This window comes from Desmodus rotundus, chromosome 10 (genome assembly GCF_022682495.2).
Source record: "Desmodus rotundus isolate HL8 chromosome 10, HLdesRot8A.1, whole genome shotgun sequence".
Lineage (NCBI taxonomy): Eukaryota > Metazoa > Chordata > Mammalia > Chiroptera > Phyllostomidae > Desmodus > Desmodus rotundus.
Window position 1 is genome coordinate 85895320 of NC_071396.1, and position 15164 is coordinate 85910483.

The 15164-nt window shown below is 37.1% G+C and overlaps 1 protein-coding gene and 1 non-coding gene across 5 annotated transcripts in view; both read left to right on the top strand.

The window, feature by feature from the left end:
* The window catches only part of GALNT1 (polypeptide N-acetylgalactosaminyltransferase 1), a 122838-nt gene that overhangs the window by 60277 nt on the left and 47397 nt on the right, over positions 1-15164 (top strand). For all 4 annotated transcript variants that reach the window (XM_053913455.2, XM_053913453.1, XM_071219541.1 and 1 more), the window contains one exon: positions 5753-5927. In XM_053913455.2, coding sequence (XP_053769430.1) covers positions 5753-5927 — 175 coding nt within the window. The remainder of the gene's footprint in view (positions 1-5752; positions 5928-15164) is intronic.
* LOC112323072 (U6 spliceosomal RNA) lies at positions 12375-12481 on the top strand. Its single transcript, XR_002976700.2, has one exon. It is a non-coding gene; the product is annotated as a U6 spliceosomal RNA (small nuclear RNA).

The window sequence follows — 15164 nt, forward strand, 5'->3', positions numbered from 1 at the left end:
GCTGAGAATCCGCTCTTATGTGAAGTTTCAGTGCAGTGGAAGCTGAGAGGTCCCAAGTAACTTCAGAGCACTGAAATTATTAAGGATCTCAACAGGTGGGGTTGAGGTGGTACCTCTGAAGGGATCTTTCGCCGAAGGTGTTGGGAGAGTGGCTAGGTAATGGCAATACGGATTTGGACCTTAATTCCACTAAGGAATTAACAAGCACACTGAGGGACCTAGAAGGAGGTAGGTCTCTTTTGATATATTACATAAGGTCTCCAGGATCTTCCTTTTCTATGGCATTTGAAAAACCAAAACAAGATCAAAAAGAAAAAAAAAACCAATGAACAGATACAACACTCCAGAGTAATTATTTCAGTGTCATAAGGATCTCACTTCTGAACATTCTCTGAACTGTTTTACAGTGCCAGTTTGGTGAAATTCACCATCGTATGTTCTGTACCTTATGAATAAAGGTGTTCTATTTCTAAGTATTGGGTTGGCCAAAAAGTCTGTATGGTTTTTTCCATAAAATAAAAGATACATTTTTCATTTCCACCAATAACTTTATTGACTTGGATATTCTGAGTATGTTGCTGTCTCCCACGTGGTGTAGCATTGTCCAGTGAGAAATCTCCAGCACGAAACCTCTCAAGCCACTTCTGACATATACAGTCACTCACAGCGCCTTCTCCATACACTGAACAGATCGTTTTTTATGTTTCACTTGCATTTTTACCTTTCTTGAAATAATAAAAGCATAATATGCCAGAAGTGTCGCGTGTTTTCTTCCATCTTCAATATTAAAATGGCTATCCAAAAATTCACCAATTTTGATAAATTTTTTTAGATGCACGCTGATATGACAGCTGTCACAATGCAGTCTAACAGAATTGTTTCAAATGAAGTAGACAACTAAGTGTTACTGGAGCCATCTTACGGGGAAAAAGGCGAACGAACTTTTTGGCCAACCCAGTAGAGTAGACTGATTATCCTTATAATAATGCTGGCTCTCTGATAAGGCCTCTTCTAAGATACTTATTAATATACTTAACAGTTTTTTAGGATTCTTACATTTACTTACTTGCCTACTTCAAGTACTACAGCAGACCTGTCTGGTAATTACAGAAGTCTTGGTTTTTGTTTTTCTGAGTAGTTTTCTCTCATTGTTTTATACTTGTATTTTATATCCTAGGGAATACTGGACTTGATTGTTAGATCATTAAAATGTTGATGAATCAGGTTTCGTGCGCATGTGCTAGACTTACTTCAACTGTCAAACATTAGAAAACCTTTGAGAACGTAGTTTACAGAAGAAGCCAAACACATTATGAATAAATTGAACACGAAATTGGAATGAGGTTTGAAACTGACAAGGATGTCAAGGTAGTAGAAAGTTGTGAGTTTGTTATATATAATATTTTGGGGGGGGGTTTTAATCAGGTAATTTGCTGTGTTATGTCAAATCTTACATACCTTTGTTTATAGATATTATTTTATATACTACTAAAAAGCAAAAACATTCTAGTTACCATTGTAAGCCACATCCCAATCAGATGTTAAAATATGTATAAAGAGCAAAAGGAAAAACATTTGGAAGAGGTGAAATATAGTGCATAACAACAGGAAAGATGATAGTTGTGTAATGACGTGAGAAAATTCTTTGGGAGAAATGATGATAGCCTTTTATTGGTATTTTTTTCTCCAAAAGACTATTGTACAACTTTATACCTCTTTATTCTACTTCTTTATTCTACTATTCTACTTTGTTCTACTTTATTCTACTATTTTTTTATAGTTAAGAAAACTATAAATTAGTAATTTGTAAGATTTATTAAAGTATTCAGAAGTATGTCATGTGATTTGTATATGTTAATTTTATTATACAGAGGGAACCTATAGTTTTCTTGGTAATTAAGTTTTCTAAAACATGAAACTTCTCCACATTGTCATGTAAATGAAGTTTAACTGGAATATAAAATATATTTGTTCTCACATAATACCTTGAAATAACACTTTAGTCACTCCCTTATCAAAACTGATTTGATTTTTAGAAATGATCTGTGTGTAAAATTTTATGCCATGGAAAAAAATCTCACCCTGGCTGGTGTGGCTCAGTGGACTGAGTGCCAGCCTGCAAACCAAAGGGTTGCCAGTTCAGTTCCCAGGCAGGGCACATGCCTGGGTTGCGGGCCAGGTCCCCAGTTGCAGGTGTGCAAGAAGCAACCACAGATTGATGTTTCTCTCCCTCCCTTCCCTTCCTCTGTCTCTAAAAATAAATAAAATATTTAAAAAACATTTTAAAGTTCAGGAAATTGATGATATCCAGACCCCATTGTAGTTACTTTCAAACAAAAATGTCACTGAACTCACTTTTAATTTACATAAAATACTGGTATGTAGAATACATGGAAAGTTAATGCTTACCATCTTTTCTGTTCATTGCTTTTTAATACTGAAAGTGCATACATAATAAAAATATTCACTAACCATACATGTTTTATCCTTGCCTCTTTGCCAAAGGAAAGTGGTTAGTCCGTTTAATTTTTCAGGATATTGTAACTTCTAAATTAGAGTATTCTGGTAGATTTTGTAAGTCATGCAGTAGTTTTGATTAGTTGTAATTTTAAATGTAACTGTGAAATCTCATGTGTACCAGTAGGTTAAAGTATATAATATGATCACTGTGTTAGATACTCAGATTCTTAGTAAGTACCAGATGGTCAAATTTGTAAAATATTGCAGCAGCAGGATTGTATATGTTGTATAGTTTTGCCTGAATTAAGATCTCAAGGCCAGAGTTTTTTATTTCACAATGATGGGGCAAGAATTTTAACTTTCTGGTCGTAGAGTCTCTTATGCAATAAGGAATAACATGTATACTCACTAAGTTATTATAGTAATAATTTCTTGAGCCCTCCTTTATGCTCCCCTAATCCCATGGGAAATTTCAAAACAAACGAAAGTAGAAAAAAATAGAAAATGTAATGCTCATATACCCACCATTTGGCTTCACAGTTGGCATCTCAGGGCTAGTCTTGTGGCGTGAACACGTGGGTACCCCTCTCTCTTTGCACTGCCCCCCACCCTGGGTTATTGTTAAGGAAGAAATTAGGTTCTCTTTTCCAGTTCTCCACAGTCAGGATTTGCATCTCTTTAATGTTTTTTATCATGTCCTTCTGTGTCCTATACGTCCTGTGTATTTGCGGGTAGGTTCAGAGGCTTGCTCAGATTCAATCTCCACCCTCCTGCCCCCAGAAAAATAGATTATAGGTGGTGTTCTATATAACTTAACCCTCCAAAACTGAGCCGCCTGGTATGAGCGCCGTCTCATACTAAAACAGGACACAGATAACTGAAGGATGTTTAGAGTCAGGGCCACTAGATGTCTCCCATCTTTGTGTCACCTGTGCCACGCCTGCAAGGTGACCGTCACTTCCAGCCAGAATCGTGCTTTCCATTGACTCATCATCCCAGTCCCCAAATCTGTTGGTTGCTCTTTATTTTCAGAGACAGATAAGTAGAATTGATTCTAAGAGTTTTATAATTTTCAAACTTTGAAAAGCTTATATGGGCAGTATACTTCTGTTACATGTCATACAGTTTTTATTGTACTTGTCATTGAGAGTTTTTAAAAAATTCTGTCAACCCTTATACTTAAAGAACTCACTTGCTGGGCAAACATAAGGCAGAATTTGTTTTTGAAAACTACATGGGTTTTCTATAATTTTTAAAGTTATTTCCTAATATTTTCACATCCCTCAGTTTATTCCAAGAATGGGGAAATTATTATGGACATGTGTTTCTTGACGGTTCTCTAAAATAGAGTTTTATGCTCTAGACAGCGCTGTCCAAGACCCAGCGATGCTGTAGCTTCCACACTGGTAGGTGGCTTTGTGCCGCCCTCTGAAACGGCCTTCCTGTAGGCGGCTTCACCAGTCAGTGCTGTTCTTGGGCAGATGCAGCCTGGAGGAAGAGAGGTGGCTTGTTTATTGCCTTGATGTCTCCATTTTTGTGCAGAAATTTGGGGGGGGGGGGGGTGCCTAAAGAAAAACTGCAGGAAAATAAAACTTTCAATTAAAAAAAAAAGTTATGTCCCTAACATGTTTTCTTCCCATTATTGTCCTCACCTCAATGTATATCCATTCTTTTTAGATGGGAAGTTTAACACACTTTTATCCCAATTTAGTACATCCTAGAACCTGTTCTTCTTGGAATGTTTTTAACATCTCAAAAGCATATAACAAAGATTTGGGAATTGCTGGTCTGTAATATTACTCTTTATGTATATGTCAAGGTATAATGTTACTTCTGATTAGAACTGTCTTTCATGATGCTCTGTCTTGCATGATGCTATTATAATGTCCACTGTTACCAATTCTAGGATTTCATTTCTACTTATTTTCTTTTAAAGATGTTTTATTTATTTCTTTTTAGAGAGAGGGGGAGGGAGGGAGGAAGAGAATGAAAGAAACATCAATGTGTGGTTGCCTCCCACATGCCCCCCCACTGTGGACCTGGCTCGAAACCCAGGCATGTGCCCTGACCAGGAATTGAACCTGTGACCCTTTGATACGCAGGCTGGTACTCAATCCAGTGAGCCACACCAGCCAGGACTTTTATTTACTTTCAATAGTACTGTTACATACTAGTTCAGCATATAGTTATAAAATTCATGTAAGACACTATGCTAAACTCCACAGAAGGTACATAAAACCCCAGCTAAAAAGAGATCATAACATAACGGAGGGTTATGGTAAGAGAGCTTTAGCAATCATTATCGAAAGAAATAGCAATTGGGTGCTCTCCCTCTCGGGAGCATGCCCATGCATTTCTTTCCTCTCAGTCATACATCTTTATTTTCTCTCCAAAACTCTAAGGGTCCACACAAAACTTGCAACCAGGAAGTCAGCAGACAGTGGCAGCCCGTCGCAGGTCAGCCCCCCTCAAATCTGTCTCCAGGGCTCCCTTTTTCTTCTCAGTGAGCTGACAGCAGCCCCTCATGGCTCACTTCTTTCCTGAGATGTTTCTAGAGAGCCAAAGTAGCCCCACCCAGGCTCTCTTCTCTTGCTGCTTCTATTCTAAGCCATTCCTCGTTTCACTGTCCCTAGTTTAATAAATGTACTCTCAAAAAGAAAATAGCAATTAATTAGAGATAGAGGAACTCTAGATGGAATGATGTGGTAGTCAAGAGTAGTAAATGGATGGATTCAGGAAAGTTATAGGCGAGAGAAACCATTTTAGCTGGGTCTTGAAAGACAAATCGGAGTTCGATACTGCAGAGCTGGGAGTGGGAAGGAGATGCCAAGGGAGGGGCCTGTGTGAGCCACGGCACCAAAGCAAGAATATGGTACACCAAATACGGGGACAGTCATGAGTTGCTATTTGAGGATGAATTATGGGGAGAGGGGTGTCAAGAGCCTAGCACAGGAGGTGGTCTGTTTGGCAAGTTAGGTTAAATTTCAAATTGAAGAGATTAGACTTGGAGACCATGAAAACAACACAAGGAAGCCTTGCTTCTAGGGAGGTTAATGCGGTAACGACATTTGAGATGGGTGTACCAAGGCAATGCAGTGATTCAGGTGAGCAGTGCCCAGTGAGAAGGTTCTAAGTCACAACACTGACGTGAAGGGTAGCATCCTCAAGGGGCGGGGAGAGGGTGGGCTCAGAAATGGCTCTCATTGTTGAGGACATGGTTTGAACTCATGTTACTAAACAGAAACACGACTCAATTGCTATAAAATTGTTAGTTAAGTTTTCTCATTTTTAGTTCTAGAGCCAGTACAGAAGCCTCATGAAGGTCCTGGAGAAATGGGGAAACCAGTTGTCATTCCTAAAGAGGATCAAGAAAAGATGAAAGAAATGTTTAAAATCAATCAGTTCAATTTAATGGCAAGTGAGATGATTGCTCTCAACAGATCTTTACCAGATGTTCGGTTAGAAGGGTAAGTACTTAGTGTGGTCCTGATAGTGTTTAATTTAAATGAAAAGTATGTTCTGAATTCCTAATAAATTGCATGTTAGTGTTAACTGTTCCTGAAGTGAATGTTACATCACTAATTTACTACTCACCCCACTTAAAAATAATTAAATGATGATAAAATAATATCTCAAGTTACTGTGGATCATTAGGACTATGTGTATCAGGCTTTGGAAAATAATTATTTATCTTAATAGATTAAGATGGTAGAAGGTTTTAAACTTTATTATTATTACCAAAACATTCATATTATCTACTTTTTAAAAAAGATTCTGTTAGGTTTTCTGTAACTTAAAACAGTGAAGTATACAGTTATAAGTACAGATTACTAAATTTCTACATATGTATATACCTATCATCCAAATCAAGATACAGAACATTTCCATCAGCCCTGAAATTTCTCTTATGTTTCTTCTCAGTCAGTACTCCCACCCCGAGAGGTAGCCTTTGTTTTGACCTTTCTAACCATAGATGAGTTATGTCCTTTTTTTGAACGTTTTATAAGTGGGTCCATACAGTATATATTCTTTTGTGTCTTTGAAACCTATGTTGTTGCATATATCAGAGGTTTATTTGAACATTGATAGATATTTGGGTTGCTCCCACTCTTTGTTACGAATTAAGCTGTTGTGACATTTTTGTGTGTCTTTTGGTATGTATTGGGGGACTTAATACATCAGGACTTAAGCTGCATTTCTATTTGGTATGTATTAGGGAAAAGAAATGGCTTATATGTTTATATAGATTAGCACATGCTGCCAAATATTTTTCCAAGATGGTTGTGCCAGTTTACACTTTCACCAGCAGTATACTGCTCCATATGAAGAAGGTACTATGAAATATCTGGACTAGAGGACAACAAGCACAGTTAAAAGCAAGGGAGCTGTAGAAGACACTGGTGGGTTAAGTGAACATATACATTCCTGAGACCCCTAAATACCGCACTGTATATGGCTCCCATCAATGCCAGATCCATGCCTTCCCATCTAGGCAAGAGATTGGAGGATCTTTCTCAACAGAATTGGACTAGCCCTCAAGAAGAAAGCATACAGACACCAACATTGGAGATTCTGCAGTTTATGGCACAGACTAATCACCCTGGTAGAAAATCATAGTCCAGTAAGCCTCACTCATACATTCAGAGTTTATATTCAACTTTTTGATCATCCATGTCCATAACAAAATGAAAAGTATAGTTTAAAGCAAAGAGAAACAACAACTTGAAGAAAACAAAGATTATTCAGGGAAAAGGATACTTATAAAGAAATAATTAATAATCCCAATGATATAAGAATACATATTACAACCATAAAACAAGAATAGGATACTATTAAAATGGATACACTGAGAAAATCAACTAGAGCTTTTGGAAATTTTTTTAAAAGAAGTAGCAAAAACTCAGTAGCAAGTTGGGAGGAAATCTTCCATGAAGATGGGGCAAAGAAACAAAGTGATGGGCAGTAGTAAAAGCAAAAGAAATTGAAGTGACAGTCAAGGAGGACTGATATTTGATTAATAGGAGTCTCAAAGAGAACAGCAACAGAATGTGAGGTGGGGGTGTTTATCCACAAAACTCTCCAGACCTGGACGACCCTGGTTTTCAGAGTGAAAGAGCCCGTCATGTTTCAGGACAGCAGATGAAAACAGACTGTGCCCAAGGCACCGTGAATTTTAGAACGCTGGGGATCCTCCTACCCAAAAGACCTATAACTTAGATTTTTAATAGAGAAACTATAGATTTCTCTAAAGAAGAAAGCAGATCACAATCAAAGGATCTTTAATCAGAGTGTCTTCTAACTTAGCCGCAGATCTGGAAGCAAAGGAGCAAAATTCTTAAGGGAAATATTTTCCAACCTAGAATTTTATATCCACTTAAACTTACAGTCAGATGCACAGGTTAAATAAGGACTTTCTTGGAAATGCAAGATCTCAAAACACTGAACTGCCACATATCTTTCCTCGGGAAGTTCCTGGAGAGTGTGCTGTACCAAATAATGATGTAAACCAAGGAAAAGGAGGACACGGGATGCGGAAGACAGGAGACCCGACGCGTGTGAGAGACACTGGGAGTTGCTGGGGGGAGTGAAGGGAGAGCCCTGGGTGAGAGTTGTGTGGGAGAGGCAACCTGCCCAGAAAGGAGCAGGTTGGAAAACATACTCCAGTAGAGCTTTGAGACGCTGCCATCGCATTTGATAGAGCTGAGTGTCTTTAGAAGAGATTTGCACAATTGGTAGAGAGTGTGGGATTGAATTACTAATAAGTACATAGGAAACCATACTATAGAAAAAAACTTAACACAATCATTAACTCCAGGGAAAGCTTTTAAAACTTGTTCAGGGAAAGCAAAAATAATCACAGCTTACTGCACAGCAGAGCTGTGAGTAAGTCATAATAAAATAACCATTGAATTTTGTGCCTGTAAAAATCAAACTGAGGGGATGGAGAATTGTCTGTTCAGCACATTGGTTAAGTGGCGATCAGTCAAGAGAAGCTTCACTGTAATCTTAGATTTCGCAAGCTATGTATACTTTCCTGAACAACTTAGGAATTATTGAAGAAAGCCGGAATCTTCAGGGAAGCCTACAGTTAATATTTTAATAACATCTATGTTAAAAAGAACCTCAGCTATTATTTTTTCTTATAGCATTATTTTTGTAATTTTAGTAGTTCCCCTGAGCACACTCTCAACATATTTTATTAAGCGTTTATGTTTTTTTAATCTTTTATGTGTCTCTTGAAGATACTGTTACTAATTAATAGCCTTTAAGTGTATTAGAAGTCACCAGCTTGTGGACCGTGAACAACTTCATGATGTAAAGAACAGTGTTTAAATGGAGTGATACATATGCTTGTGCGCTGAGTTTCGGGCTTGGTGAGGACTCCTCATCCTTGGACAAGTTGTTTCATGCGAGCTGCTGCTACACAGTCCTTCTGGCCAACCACCGGGCCTTTGTGGGACTGGGCGGCTCGTGAGAGAGAAGGGGCGTGAAGTTACTGCTACCTCTGAGTAGCCTTTTCATACCTTCTTGTTCCATCTCTGTGCTGGTATCCTTTAAAAAAAAACTACTATGGAAAATATCAAATGCATACAAAAATAGAGAAAATAGTATAATGAACCCTCGTGTGTTCATCACCTGCTTCAGCAATGCCTAACAGCTTTGTATTACACTGAGAAGTCCTACAGTCTCCATGTTCTGGTATTGATACCTCCATGTAGTCTCTTCCTGTGTTGTGTGAGGGTTGGCCGGTAGAACACAGTACAAGTGATGAGTGTCACTTTCAGGATTAGGTTATAAAATACACTGTGGTTTCCAATTTGGTCTTTTACTCTCACTTCGATCTTTGGCTCTAGGGTAAACTAGCCGAGGTGACAAGAGCATCCCTATGGTTTATTGCCTTTTGTGATCAACCAGGTGAGTGAGATTAGAAGCAGATTCCCTAGTCCTAGGCAAAGACATACCAATTGTAAATATTACAGTATATTCTGAAAGATAAGGGCTCATTAAAAAAAAAGAAAGAAAAATCATGGTACCATTTTCATACCTAAAAAATATTAACAGTGATTCCTTAATAACATGAAATTCCTGGTTAGTGTTCAGGTTTCCCTAGTCATGTCATGTATTTTTCTCTTTAAAAAATAGTGTTTGTATCAGGATCCAAATAAGGTCTACACATTGTAACCTGTAGATATGTCCCTTAAGTCTTTTTTTAGCCTGCAGGCTCCCTCTGTATCCTCCTTTTTCCCCTTACAGTTTATTATTTAAAGCCCAGGTAGAGTGTCATGTATCCTTCCTCAGCCTGCATTTTGCTAACTGCATCACTGTGATGTCATTGATTGTGTTCCTGTGCTCCCTCTCCTTCCTGTGGAGTGGTAGGGTGAAGGTGTTTTGTACTGATAACTTGGAAGCTAATAAATTGTGTGCATGTGGTAGAAAAGGTCTGGTCTGTCGTGTGTATCACCATTGGACACATCTGTTATCTGTCCCATCTGTCTGTGTTCTCTTTTGGGAACTCCTGTTATCCAGGCTTTGGACGGCTGGAATTGATTCCCTTAGTCTCGTATTTTTGTCTCCTCTCTCTCTTCCCCCCCTCCCTCTCTCTCTACTTCCAGGGAGAAATCCCAGAGTCTTTCAGCTACTTTCTTGAATTTGTTATTACTAAGTCTTTATCATTACCTGACTTTTTAAAAATATAGACAGAAAAACCTGTAGTACACCATTTTTATACATATAAATATTTGTGAGATATTTAGCATAACAGTAGTATTTAAATCATTGTAGTTTTTAGAGTAATTTTAACTTTGGTTTAAAAAATAACAGTCCCATGAGGCAGGCTGCTGCTAGCGTGCCTGAGAGAGATTTCCACAGCCGGGGTAATGAAGTGGGCTTCGAACCAGGGCCTCTGACTCCTGATTCCCTTCTTTCTCTATCTAATTGCTGAAAGTTATTTTCTCTCATTTTTAAAATTATTCCTTTTAATACTACATGAAATTCTGGAAACAGGTTAAAAATCATGCATTTGGTAGAATTTTATTTTTTATATCAGAGAAATGGCTCTAGAAGATTTTGATGAAATTATGGAAGTTGCTGTTTATAATTATTTAAGCCTTATGGTTTTATATTTTTTTCAGGTGCTTTCAGTAACTTTGATACTATTCTATAAAGACTAATTGGTAGTTCTTAAGGCTAATATGTATTTTGTTTCAGTTAAATAAAATTTTGCAAAAATATTCTAACATAAATATTACTTTTTTGTACCTGTGTTTATCATCTTGTAGTTTGTTTTCTACCTACCTTATGAAATGTAAATTTTTCTGATGCAAAAATGTAGTGACTTCCCTGACTTTCTTTGTTGTTTTATTTACTGCCTCAAAGACACATGTGATAATTTGTAGTTTAAAGGTGTGCTTTCAAATAATTTGTCTTGAAGTATTTTTTATTATGCATTTTCTTTTACTAGTGATCTATCAGAAATTTGTTTTAGAGAAAGTAGTCTTCTCTTTTCCTATTTTATCAACTGGATTTTGAATAAAAATTGTCTAAAATTCAGAAAGCTGGAAGAGATAACAAACCTTTGTACCAACCACCAGCTTTATCAAATCTTAGTAAGTTACTGTATTTTTTTTCATGTTTTATTTTTAACAGTAAATCTTTATAGGTACAATTAAAGCTTTTTGTATACCCTTCCCCAGTTCTAGTCTGCTTTGCTCTAACCATAGGTCTAGTTTTTGCATTTATCATTACTCGGCATGTTTTAAAAGTAATAAATGAAAAATCAGGCCTAGGTTTCTTTTTTAACTTGACAAATACTAGTATAGCATATGTACATATCCTTCTGCAACTTTTAAAAACTGTTTTTGTTCAGGCATTGATTTTGAGATCTATCCGTGTCAATACAAGAGTTCTAGGTCATTCATTTTAACTGCTTTGCAAACATCTATTTTATGAACATAGCATAATTTATATACTGTTGTTTGATTTTATGTGTATGTATCTGTCTTTTAGTCACCAATGGACCATGAAACCAATTTAGTGAGTATTTTAGTTAGTGAAATAGACTAGGAGATATCAGAGTATGTCTCATGTAGTAAAGGTATTTTTTCATTAATCATTGTTTCGGTATGTACTAGTATGTGCTGCGTTAACATAAAATGTATTTGTTACTGTGGGTTATAGTCAGAAAGACCTTAGGTGTGAAATTACTATGCTAAGAGGTATGTGTGTTTTTTGTTCATTTGATTTTTTTTAAGTGCTCCCATAGTGGTTTTACCAATTTACACTTTCCAGCTGCAGTGAGTGAGAGACGTTTCTCGATACTCGTGCAGAGTGTAATAGGGGCATAACATAACAGTGGGCTGGACGAGGCTGGCACATGAGAAGTAGTTTTCAATTCTGATTGCATTTTTAAGAGGGAACCAACAGAATGCTGATGGGTTGGATGTGGAATAAAAGAGACAAGGAGGAGTTAAGAATTCAGGCTATCTGAATTATAGTAATACTTGCCAAGATGGAGAGAGGAGGAAAAATACAGATACACATATTTATAAAATCCTATAGTGCTGGGGGAAGGTGGAAATCATAGTCATTGGGGACAAGAGAATTTAAAGACATGGGACTGTTTGAGATGGCTTTGGGGGTAGGTGCAATGAAAGGAGGTGACTGAGAAGAGGAGGAACTTCTATCAAGAGTCTGAGAAAAATAAGATGTGATGAGGGAAAAAGTATACAATGCCAAAGAAGCCAAGCAAATACTTCAAGCAGGAAGTGGTCACCCATGTTAACTGCTGCTCTCAGATGAAGTAAATTGATGTCTCCAAAATAACCAATAGATTTCAGTGTGTAGAGATTGTTGGAATTTGGACAAAATTGTTTCTGGAGTGAGGGGAATGAAGCCTTGATGAAAAAAATAGGGAAGTGCTCACTTCAGCAGCACATGTACTAAAATTGGAACAATACAGAGACAATTAGCATGGCCCCTGCGTAAGGATGACACGCAAATTTGTGACGCGTTCCATATTTTTAGACGTATGAAAAGATGTTCAGCATCACTAGCCATCAGAGAGATACAAATTAAAACCACAATGAGATATCACCTCACACTAGTCAGAGTGGCCACCATAAACAAATCAACAAACAAGTGTTTGAAGAGGATGCGGAGAAAAGGGAACCCCAGTGCACTGTTGATGGGAATGCAGACTGGTGCAGCCACTGTAGAAAACAGTATGGAATTTCCTCAGAAAACTAAAAATGGAACTGCCTTTTAACCCAGCAATTCCACTGCTGGGATTATACCTTAAGAGCCCTGAAACACCAATCCAGAAGAACCTATGCACCCCAATGTTCATAGCAGCACAATTTACAATAGCCAAGTGCTGGAAGCAACCTAAGTGCCCATCAGGAAATGACTGGATCAAAAAACTATGGTACATTTACACAATGGAATTCTATGCAGCAGAGAGAAAGGAGGAGCTCCTACCGTTTTCGACAGCATGGATGGAACTGGAGAGCATTATGCTAAGTGAAATAAGCCAGGCAGCGAGGGACAAATACCATATGATCTCACCTTTAACTGGAACATAATCAACAAAAGAAAAAAGCAAACAAAATAAAACCAGAGAAATTGAAATTAAGAACAATTTAACAATAGCCAGAGGAGAGGGGGGAAGGGAAAGTGGGGAGAAGGGTTTTCAGGAACTACTATAAAGGACACATGGACAAAACCAAGGGGGAGAGTGGAAGCAAGGAAGGGAGGTGGGTTTGTTTGGCTGGGGTCGGCGGGGGAGTGGGGGGGAATGCAGACAAATGCAGACAACTGTAATTGAATAACAATAAAGTAATTAAAAAATAAATATATATATACATATATATAAAAAGAAAAAAATAGGGAAGACTTCCACTTTTTATAATTGTGGCCTTAGTGATCTGTACCAGCTCCCCAGTTGAGTTCACCTAGAAAGTTAGAAAAAAAAATTTTTTAATCTGCTTGAAAACATCCAGAGATTAGAAGGCAGTGAACAATTCTGAGCCAAAATATGGGAGAAGATAGAAACCCAGAGAACTGAGCCTAGAATTTGGAAGCCACTTATTGTCTCAAAGGTTCTACTGAATCCAGATATATATTTAAAAACTTAACAGTGCTTTTAACAGTCTTTTGATGATAGGCAATAAAAACTGGAGTCTAGAACCTACCAAGTGCCTGTGGAGGGAGGGTGTGATAGCCCCTCTTCCTTCCCTAATGCTTTAGTTTTAGGCTCCCATAGTAATGATAGAATTGAAGGAGGTAAGCTCTTGAAGCTCAACTTCAGACTATCTCAATGCATGAAACTGAATTAAGGGGATTAGGGCTTACTAGTCATCTAGCTCCCTTAGGAGTAACTGCCTGGCTTGCATTCAAAAAAGAGCAGACATGTGAGGAACCAAGACAACATGAAAGGAAACAAACAATAGGCAATGGAAATAAACCAAAATGTATTCCAGATAATAAAGTTACCAGGTATAGGCTTTTGAGTGATTGTACATAATATTGATGTGTTCAGGGAGGTTAAAAACAAGATTAATAATTTCAGCAGAAAACTGGAATCTATTAGAAAATAACCAAATGGAAATTTTAGAACTGAGAAAGTTCAATAAAAAAAATTAAACACACGGTGGATGGGTTTAGCAGCAGAATATTCATGGCTGAAGAGAGAATTAGTGAACTAAATTATAGATCAGAAGTAAATATCCAGAACGAAGCATGGAGAGTTGGAAGTATGAAAAGTAAAGGCAAGATAGTAAGAGCTATGGGAGGAACAATGAGAGGCCTAAAATTAACAACATCTTGTAATCACAGAGCAAGAAAGAGAATAGAGCAGTAGCAATATTTGAAAGTATAAAGGCCAAGAATTTTCCAAAATGGATGAAAGACATTAAGGCACAGAATCAGTAAGTCCAGTGAACACTGAGCAAGACACCTGTCACATCATACCTAGGCACATCTTAACAACCATTACAAACCAGAACCAGAGAAAAGAATTGTTTTAAAAAGGAAGTGGGTGGGGCAGGGAAGATAAAGTTTACTTTCAGAGATCCAATAGTAAGTTTGACAGCTGATTTCTTTAGAGAAAGAAAGGGGTGAGGGAGCCAAAAAATTATGGCATGATATCTTTTAAAGGCTAAGAGATAACCACGAGCCTAAAATTTATTTCCAACAAAAATGTCCTTCAAAAAAAACATTAAGATAAACAAGTGAGTTAATTTATTATCTGCACTAAAAAATACTAATGGACATTTTCTAGGCAGTAAAAAAAAAAAACCATTAGAATACTCAGAATAGAAATGAAGGAAGAGCAATAAAAAATGGTAAATATGGTAAATGGTAAATTAATGTCAACTTTAAAATAATATTTCATGGGTTACAGAATATCTGTAAAATTAAAATCTAGAACAAAGCATTTCTTTGGGTAGGGAGATGCAGTTAAACATTAGTAAGATCTTTTTGTGTTGTCAAGAAGTGAGTGAAAATAACAGTTAGTATTAGACTTTAATAAATAAAGGCTAGATGTTGTAATCTTTAAGGTAACCACTAGAAGAAAGTGAATATTAATAGAGTGGGGAAAACAAATTAGAAAATAATAAATATAAAATAAGGGAAGAAAGGAGAGATTTAAACTACAATATACCAATAGTTACATTAAATGGATTAAAGGTATTGCTGAAAAGACA